The sequence below is a fragment of the Podarcis muralis genome, chromosome 7 (genome assembly GCF_964188315.1).
Source record: "Podarcis muralis chromosome 7, rPodMur119.hap1.1, whole genome shotgun sequence".
NCBI classification, from domain to species: domain Eukaryota; kingdom Metazoa; phylum Chordata; class Lepidosauria; order Squamata; family Lacertidae; genus Podarcis; species Podarcis muralis.
In genome coordinates, this window is record NC_135661.1 from 7,550,334 (window position 1) to 7,559,644 (window position 9,311).

Sequence of the window (9,311 nt, forward strand, 5' to 3'; positions counted from 1 at the left end):
TTAATAAGTGTAATTTTAATAAGGTTATGATTTATTTATGTTTGTATGTATGTATGTATGTATGTATGTTTATAATTTTGTGAAAAGTAATTTAAAAAATTGAAGAAAAAAAGAAGAACATTTTACAGTTGGGCTGGAGCTCAAAAACCTCCTTGCCTTAAGTGTTTCCCTTTGCTTTCATTCTGGGGAGCTGCAGCTGCTGCTACTACTGGCCCAGGAAATGATTTCCCTGCTTCTCCCCAAGCAGAAATGGTTGTGCAAGGGCTCTGGCTAAGTGGCCTCCTCCCCAGGAGGGGGAAAGAGGCAGCAATGATTTACCAGAGCAGCAGCAACACAAGCACAAGGTCCCTGGGCTCTCGCCAGCCCTCCAACAGCAGACCTTTGAGACTGCGGACGGGAAGAGGAAGGCCAGGGCTGAGCCACCCACCCTCCCCCTGCCCCACGGCACCACCATGCTTTCCAGCCTCTACTCCTACCTGGTCTCCTGGCTGCCCGCCTTCCCCAGCCTGGCCTGGGGCTCCGATCTGGTGGACTCCGTCTTGCAAGGTGAGCTTCTCCTCCTCCCAGGGGGTGCCTACCCCACCCACTGAGCCCTACCCCCTTTCTGACCTTTGTTTCCTTGCAGGGCTGGTGGGCGCCTGTGCCGTCTCCATCCTGGGCAGCCTGATGAAGATTTACATCTACATCAACTGTTTGAAGTGAGTGCTTGTTAGGCAGAGCGGAGATTTCTAAACAGAGTCGCTTCCTCAATCTGTCCTTGCAGGCAGCCCTGGGGTGGCTATTAACCCCTGCAGGGCTCTGATAAGGTGCTCACTGGGTGGTGGTGGTGGAGGTGGAGGGAAGGAGCCATAAAGACCAGCAAGCCGATCTGCCTAGTGTCACGTTTGCCTCCTGAATCCAGATGCTTTTATGGCTGTCTGTCTGCAGAAAGAATCTCAGACACTCCTATTAATTCAATAGGGACAAGCCCAGATTTTCTGCTCCTGCGAAGTTGATTGTTTCTGGTCTTGCCTTTGAGGAACCCCCTTTTAAGATCTGGTTCATGTGAGCTTCCACCAATGCCATGCTTTGGAGTCCCAGGGATCCCTGGGAGTTAAATATTGGAGTGGCAGCATCTTATCTCCAGGGCAAGGCGCAAGCGTGGCCCCACCTGGGCAGTGCCCAGCTGACTTCTTTGTACGCTGGCTGGCGAGATGCCTTTTGTATTGGTGAGAAAAAGATTGCCAGGCATTTCCTTAATCTTTTCAGCTTTGGAAAACAAAGCAAATGAGCACAGGCAATGGAAAACAGTATTCAGCAATGTATCAGCAATTTTTCAGACGATGACGTTGTCCTTTAGCCGTGATTCTTTGTATGAGGACAGGGGCATCACAAACACATCCCTATGGATTTGGGGACAGTTTCGGTCAAGGATGAACCGGGAGCTTAATTAGGAGCAGGTTTCATTTGATCTTGGTGACCAAACTCAACTTGGGAAATGTGAAATGATCACAGAGGACCTGAACATGCCCCAAGATTGAGACAGGGAAAGGCAGCCAGGGAGGTTGTGTTTGCCAGCGAAAAAGCCTTTCTGCGTTTCCAAGGGTCTTTTTGGAGCCAAGCCCCAAGAAGACCCTTTTCAGGCCCCAGAAGCAGTACAGAAGAGAAGCACCCCCTCTGAGTATGTATAGAGTCCCATGCGCAATTTACCCAAAGCCTGTGAGGTTGGATTGTTGCAAGGCCAAAGGGTATTTCCAGACATGCGTGAGCCCCAAAAGCTCTCTGCCCCTGGGAGAGGCAGAAGATGGTTCTCCTGGAGTAAATGCAGAGGATATCAGGTTCCCGCCAACCTTGGAGACTTGGTGGTGGGAGAAGCCCACTAGGCTTCTTTTGTTGTTGTTGTTTAGTCGTTTAGTCGTGTCCGACTCTTTGTGACTCCATGGACCAGAGCACGCCAGGCACTCCTGTCTTCCACTGCCTCCCGCAGTTTGGTCAAACTCATGCTGGTAGCTTCGAGAACACTGTCCAACCATCTCGTCCTCTGTCGTCCCCTTCTCCTTGTGCCCTCCATCTTTCCCAGCATCAGTGTCTTCTCCAGGGAGTCTTCTCTTCTCGTGAGGTGGCCAAAGTATTGGAGCCTCAGCTTCAGGATCTGTCCTTCCAGTGAGCACTCAGGGCTGATTTCCTTAAGAATGGTTGCGTTTGATCTTCTTGCAGTCCATGGGACTCTCAAGAGTCTTCTCCAGCACCATAATTCAAAAGCATCAATTCTTCAGTGATCAGCCTTCTTTATGGTCCAGCTCTCGCTTCCATACATCACTACTGGGAAGACCATGGCTTTAACTATACGGACCTTTGTTGGCAACTAGGCTTCTAGGCTCTCCTGGAAGTACTCAGATGGGACTCGGCAAAGGGAAGGTGTGTTTACTCCAGCTAGTCCCTGTAGATTCCCGAGTTTGAGTGGATAAATTGCTCCTGCGCCTGCCTTTCCCTTCTTGAGACCTTCATTTCTGCCCCAGCGACCCCGACCGGCAGAAGGAGAAGGAGGTCATCCGCAAACAGTGGCCCCTGCTGGACCAGCTGCATCTCCTGGTGCTGACGGGGACCTTCACGGTGGTCGGCTATCGTGTGGCTGCCTTGGTGGTGCTGGAGTTCTCCCTTCGGGCCATCTCCACCGTCCTCTCCCTTGACAAGGTGAGCGACTCTTTCTTTCCCTTTTCTTCATGTGTGGGCTGAGGTGGGACCACATGCCTGCTGTGGAGGGGAGGCGGGGAACCCCCAAACAAGCACCTGAGTGGAGTCAAAGTAACCAGGAGCCCTGCAATAGAAGGAAGTGAATTCCCGCCACAGTCGAGATTTATCCTGCCATTTGGATTGAGGGATTTTTATTTATTTATTCACTGCTTTTGCACCCCAGCTTTTCTTCCGAGGAGTTCAAAGTGCTGTATGTGGTGGTTCTCCTCCCCATTTTGTCCCCACAACATCCCTGTGAGGTAGGTTAGGCTGAGGCAGTGACTGGTCCCCAACGTCCCCCAGTGAGCTCCATGGCCGAGTGGGGATTTGAACTCTGATCTCCCCGGTCCTAGTCCGACACACTAACTACTATTATTTATTTCTTGAATTTATATGCTGCCCTATACATGGAAGTCTCAGGGTGGTTGACAGAACAAAATCTAAATCTAAAATCAAAATATATATAATCAAAATAAACACCCCCCAATACACTGCCACCGTCCATATCAATTAATATATGAATGTATGGGAGTACATTCGTACCTTGGAAGTCAAACGGAATCTGTTCTGGAAGACTGTTCGACTTCCAAAACGTTCGAAAACCAAATCGCAATTTCTGATTGGTTGCAGGAAGCTCCTGCAGCCAATCAGAAGCCGCGGAAGCCCCATCGGACATTCAGCTTCCAAAATAACGTCCGCAAACTGGAACAATCACTTCCAGGTCTGCGGCATTCGGGAGCCAAAACGTCTGAGTTCCAGGGCGTTTGGGATCTAAGGAACAACTGTATATTACATTTCAGTTTTGTGTATTGTTTCTTTCTCTCTCTCTTTCTTACACACACATTTGTTTCCCCCTTACTTTCTCCCTCCCCCCCTTTGTATCACTCTATTTCTTTATAATTGAAATTATTTCAATAAAAAAAATTAATGCTACCATCTCTCAATTTCCACTGGGATCCTGCAGGGGGCGCACAGCAGCCAGCTCTACCTCCTCTGCCAGTACTCCCTGGGCTGCGGCATCTCCTGCAGTCTCAGCTACCTCCAGGAGGGGGCGCCCCACCGCACCTGGAACCTGCTCCTCAGCGTCGGCCTGGCAGGACTCTTAACTTACTATGTCTGGCGCCTGGCGCGCCACATCTTCACCATGTACGAGCTCCACTGCAAGGAGCGCTACTGTGGGGCCTGCCTCTTCCTCCTGACCACCTGGCACGGCATCCCTCGCCTCCTCTGCAACGCCCTCAAGCTCACCTTCGTGGTGGCCGACCTGGCGGCGGTGGCCCTGATCAACCGGGACTTCCTCACCACCTCGGAGGCCATCCGCTTCTGGACCCCGCTCACCATCTGCTACACACTGCTTGTCATCTACATGCAAGGTGAGCTCCTCCTCCCCTCGCAGGCCTCTGGCTCAGTGGGCAAGATCTTTGGGAGGTTGCTAGGTGTGGGCGGCCGTTGGCCTTTGGCTTCCATCCCCAGCAGCAAGCAAGCATCCTCCTCCTGCAGAATGGTTCGCTTCTGGCACCTTCCCTTCCTGGAGCGGTTGGAATGTTTGCAAAGGTTCCATGGCATCACAGGCCATCAGAATAATGTCTGGTAAGGGGGAAAGTCCCCAGGTGCAACTCCTGGCATTTCTAGCTAGGGCAGTGTTTCCCAACCTTGGGCCTCCAGCTGTTTTTGGACTACAATTCCCATCATCCCTGACCACTGGTCTTACTAGCTAGGGATGATGGGAGTTGTAGTCCAAAAACAGCTGGAGGCCCAAGGTTGGGAAACACTGAGCTAGGGGGATCTTAAATACAAAGATCCCTTGTAGATCCGTTCCATCAACAGTGTCTCCGAAAAATTTTACATATCACTTGGGAAGAACGGCAAACTAATGCCAGTGTATTGGAAGAAGCAAAGATCACCAGTGTTGAAGCAATGATTCTTCAACATCAACTTTGTTGGACTGGTCATGTTGTGCGGATGCCTGATTATCATCTTCCAAAGCAACTATGCTATTCCCAATTTAAAAATGGAAAGTATAATGCTGGTGGTCAACAAAAGAGGTTTAAAGACCCTCTCAAGGCAAATCTTAAAAAATGTAGTATAAACACCGACAACTGGGAAACACTGGTCCGCGAGCGCTCCAGTTGGAGAACAGCTTTTACCAAAGGTGTCATGGGCTTTGAAGACACTTGAACTCAGGACGAAAGGGAGAAACGTGCTAAGAGGAAGGCACACTTGGCAAATCCACACCGTGATCAACTCTCGCCCAGAAACCTATGTCCCCACTGTGGAAGGACGTGTGGATCCAGAATTGGCCTCCACAGTAACTTATGGACTCACTGTTAAAACTGTGTTTACGGAAGACAATCTTACTCGGCTACAAGGGATCACCAAAGAAAGAAGAAATACAAAGATGTGTACAAAACACACACAAACACACACACACACACACACACACACACACACACACACCCTGCTGGAGACCTTGAGGACCTTCTGCCAATTACAAGAGAAAGGTGGAGAAAGCATCTGATGATCTGGTCTAAGGCAGCTTCCTTTGCTCATTTGGGGCCTCTTAACTGGGGAGGCCCCAAATAAAGAGCACACAGCAGAGCACACCTCGGGTTCAGCCCTACTCAAAAGGACATGAGATTGAAGGCTGGCAAAATAGTATCAACTTGGTACAAGGCCTCTTCCTAGGTTGACATGACAGTTCAGTTTCTTGTCTTTTTTAGAAGAGAGAATTGGACTGGTTCTGCTGATGATACAATCGTGGAATTGTAGAGTTGGGTCCTCTAGTCCCAAGGCCCTGCAATTCAGGAAACTTTTGCTCCATGTGGAGTTCGAACCAGAAACCCTGAGATGAAGAGACTCATGCTGTTCTCACTGAGCTATCCCTACAGCAGGGATGGTGGGCCTGTGGCCTTCCAGATGTTGTTGTGACTCCAGCTCCCAGCTCCGGCCCTGACTCTTGCCCATGCTGACTGCTAGGACCTGGAGTCCAGCAAGGTCTGGATGGCAGCACAGGTTCTCTGTCCCTTAACTAGACCATCACTTGCCTTCACTGCCCCAGATGCCTCCATCACTACTCTGCATCCTTTTAATGCAGGAATGGGGGAGCCTGTGGACTCCTCCAGCTCCCATTATCATCCTGGACTACTGGCCTTGCTGGAGTTGGGAGACCAGCATCACTTGGTGTCCAGGAGCTGCCAAGCGAGCCCAGGTCGACCACAGGGCAGGGACACACAGGAGGCATGGAATGCAATTAGCTTTTATTAACACAGCAGCAATGACAAACCTAGACAGCATCTTAAAAAGCAGAGACATCACCTTGCCAACAAAGGTCCGTCTAGTTAAAGCTATGGTTTTCCCAGTAGTGATGTATGGAAGTGAGAGCTGGACCATAAAGAAGGCTGATCGCCAAAGAATTGATGCTTTTGAATTCTGGTGCTGGAGGAGACTCTTGAGAGTCCCATGGACTGCAAGAAGATCAAACCTCTCCATCCTGAAGGAAATCAGCCCTGAGTGCTCACTGGAAGGACAGATCCTGAAGCTGAGGCTCCAAGACTTTGGCCACCTCATGAGAAGAGAAGACTCCATGGAAAAGACCCTGATGTTGGGAAAGATGGAGGGCACAAGGAGAAGGGGACGACAGAGGACGAGATGGTGGGACAGTGTTCTCGAAGCTACCAGCATGAGTTTGACCAAACTGCGGGAGGCAGTGGAAGACAGGAGTGCCTGGCGTGTTCTGGTCCAGGGGGTCACGAAGAGTCGGGCATGACTAAATGACTAAACAACAACAACAACACAACAGAGTCCTCTGGTTCGTCTTAATCCAGCTGAGAAGTTGCTGAAACTGACCACTAGCCCTTCACTTCCCCCACTAGCCTCTCACTCTGGATCCCTCCCAAGCAGATGAAGGCTACGTCAAGAGGGAGTGCTCATCCTCTGGGCCTGTCTGGCCCAATGCTCAGCAACGTGCAGGATTCTCATCGATTGGGGGGTCAGAGCGGGAGGCGAGCCAGCAGGACCGAGACTGCCCTGCTGCTGGGTAGGAAAGGCAACCTCTGACTCCTCTCTGTCTGAGTCTGTGCTCACACTGTGACTCTTGGCCTCAAACCCTGTCCTGGAAGGTGCCTCCTTCTCCTGGCTCCCCTGGATCGCTCAGACTCCCTGCTTCTAGCACCTCCCAGCTCGTCCCTTCCCCAGACTGCTCTTCCGTGTCCCACCACCAGGACCCAGGATCTAAGTCGTCATCTTCTGCGTCTTCCCTGGGGGGCTCTTGGGCTCCCACTGCTCTTCCTCATCCAGCCAGTCCTTGACACTTGGAGGGCCACAGTTGTTCCCCATCCCTGCCCTCTCATTTGCAGAGTGTATCCAATGTGAGTCTTTCTTAAATTCACATGTCTCCTCTGAATAGTACTGGCATTGTATATAAGTTGAGCAGCATAAATCTAACCATTTTATCTTTCCTTTGTCCAATGGCAGAAGAGCAGCGGCAGAACCCCACAGAGCAGATGGCCTACCAGACGGTCTTTGTCAGGATGGGGGGCCTCCTGATCCTGCTGATGACCGTTGGCCGGTGGATGGACATTGTGAACGTCCTCGTTTCACTGGTTGGGGAGATCTGGTGCCTGATGCGGGCGGGAATTATACTGGATATCTGCAGGAAGCAGGTGAGGAGGAGCAAGAGAGTGTTGGCATCAGGAAGGTATTCCAAGATGGCAGTGGGAGGGGAGAGGAACGGTGGGCTTTGTTGGGGTGGGAAGTCTGAGGGACCTCAGTGGAGGCTGCCACCACCTTGGGAGGAGACAATATTTTAAAACCTATTTAAAAAACCATATTTGGAAACAGTCACACTGAATCATACCAGAGGTCCACCATTTTGTCACACGGAGGTCTGGAAAGCTCTCAGTTTGAGGAAGATGGTGAAAGCCAATCCCTGGGGTTTCTCTCCAATATCTGGAGGACACATTTCCCGCTCTCCTGGCAAATAGCCTGTCCCATCCTTCCCCAACCTAGTGCCCCTCCAGATGTTTCAGACCCAGGCAGAGATGGGAGCCACAGTCCAAAGCGTCTCATGGCCACCAGAGCGTTAGGAGAGACGGGATTATATATACTCAATGAATGTGTCTAATCTGCTTCAAAAGGCCACATCCTGTGATCATGAGCTCCACAAGTTTAACAGCTATTTCATGAAAGAAATGCTCCCCTTTGCCTGTCACAAATCTCCTCCTGATCATAGAATCATAGAATTGCAGAGTTGGAAGGGACCCTGAGAGTCATCTAGTCCAACCCCGTGCAATGCAGGGATCTCAACTAAAGCATCCATGGCAGATGGCCGCCCAACCTCTGCTTAAAACCGCCAATGAAGGAGAGCCTTCCATCTTCCGAGGGAGTCTGTCCCACTGTCCAACAGCTTTAACTGCCAGAAAACTATTCCCATGTTTACTCAGAATTTCCTTTCTTGTAACTTGAAGCCATTGGTTTGGGTCCTCACCTCCAGAGCAGGAGAAAACAAGAAATCTTCCTTGTGACAGCCCTTGAGCTATTTGAAGATGGCTAAACGATGTCATTGATTTGCTTTCTAGAACCTAATATTTCTGTTTTTTCTTTTGTTTGTGGTGGCGCTTCAGGATTATTCTCAAAGGTTCTCGCCCTCAGCTTCTGCCTCCCGAAAGCCCTCGAGACACTACAAAGACCCTTCAAAATCCCACTCTGCAAGGGCAACATCCTGAAACACAGAGCGGGCTCTGGAGGAGGCTGATAGGAGCCAGTGACTGCAGGTCCAAGGGGGGGAAATCCTAGGGGCTGGATTTCATCCCAGTGCTTGATTTCATCTGATCCACTGTGCTGGGCTGCTCTGGACTCTCTGGGCCCAGCATTGGATATGGGATAGATATTTCATGCCTGTCACTTTACTAAATGGTGACTTATTTATTTCTGTGCTAGTTGTTGCCTTGCCCAATTGCATTTCCCCACCCCATTAATTGCAACCCTCCTACCCCCCAATTTAAGCTATCTCCTCTCTTGAACAAACAGCCAACCCCTTTTAAAGTCAGGCTGCTATGGGAATGCCACCAAAATACCACACACTGACCACACAGGGGCTGGTAAGTGGGCAGATTGCACCAAGGGATGATGTTCTTCATGTATGTGTGTTGCAGGGGGTGCTGAAAATGCCCCCCCTTGTCTTAAATAAACACTAAAGTACTGTGCTGAGGAAGGAGCTGGTGTGCCTAGGGAGCAAAGGCTTCTGACAAAAACTGGAATAAAGCGACTTATATTTTGAGTTTGACCAAACTGCAGGAGGCAGCGGAAGACAGAAGTGCCTGGCGTGCTCTGGTCCACGGGGTCACGAAGAGTCGGAGACGACTAAACAACAACAAATATTTATGTGACACTCTGGAGTCTCTTTCATGCTCTCTGCACGCCCCACCTTCCTAAATAAAGTTGTTCCCCCTCCAGCCCTTTTCCTCATCCGTCATTCCTCCTGCATCTTCCTATGTGTGTTCGTTTCAATTGTTTGCTGAAGACGCACCGCTTTCCCTGGCCTTTGACACCTCAGCTCAATAGATCAACAGATGTGTGTGTTCAGGATCCGCCCTATCCGC

General features: G+C 50.4%; 1 protein-coding gene across 1 annotated transcript; it reads left to right on the plus strand.

The window, feature by feature from the left end:
- The first annotated feature begins 325 nt into the window (after positions 1-325).
- On the plus strand, positions 326-8,923 carry TMEM82 (transmembrane protein 82). Its single transcript, XM_028741408.2, has 6 exons — positions 326-546; positions 626-698; positions 2,499-2,673; positions 3,677-4,085; positions 7,186-7,373; positions 8,334-8,923. The coding sequence occupies exons 1-6, from the start codon at positions 453-455 to the stop codon at positions 8,433-8,435; spliced, it is 1,041 nt and encodes a 346-aa protein (XP_028597241.2). The 5' UTR covers positions 326-452; the 3' UTR covers positions 8,436-8,923.
- Positions 8,924-9,311: the final 388 nt, after the last annotated feature.

Bases quoted from the DNA above. Each gene is read 5' to 3' on its own strand.
- TMEM82 (XM_028741408.2), top strand. From the start codon at position 453: ATGCTTTCCAGCCTCTACTCCTACCTGGTCTCCTGGCTGCCCGCCTTC. The intron at 547-625 runs GTGAGCTTCTCC...GTTTCCTTGCAG, and splicing joins GGTGGACTCCGTCTTGCAAG to GGCTGGTGGGCGCCTGTGCC. The intron at 7,374-8,333 runs GTGAGGAGGAGC...GTGGCGCTTCAG, and splicing joins TGGATATCTGCAGGAAGCAG to GATTATTCTCAAAGGTTCTC.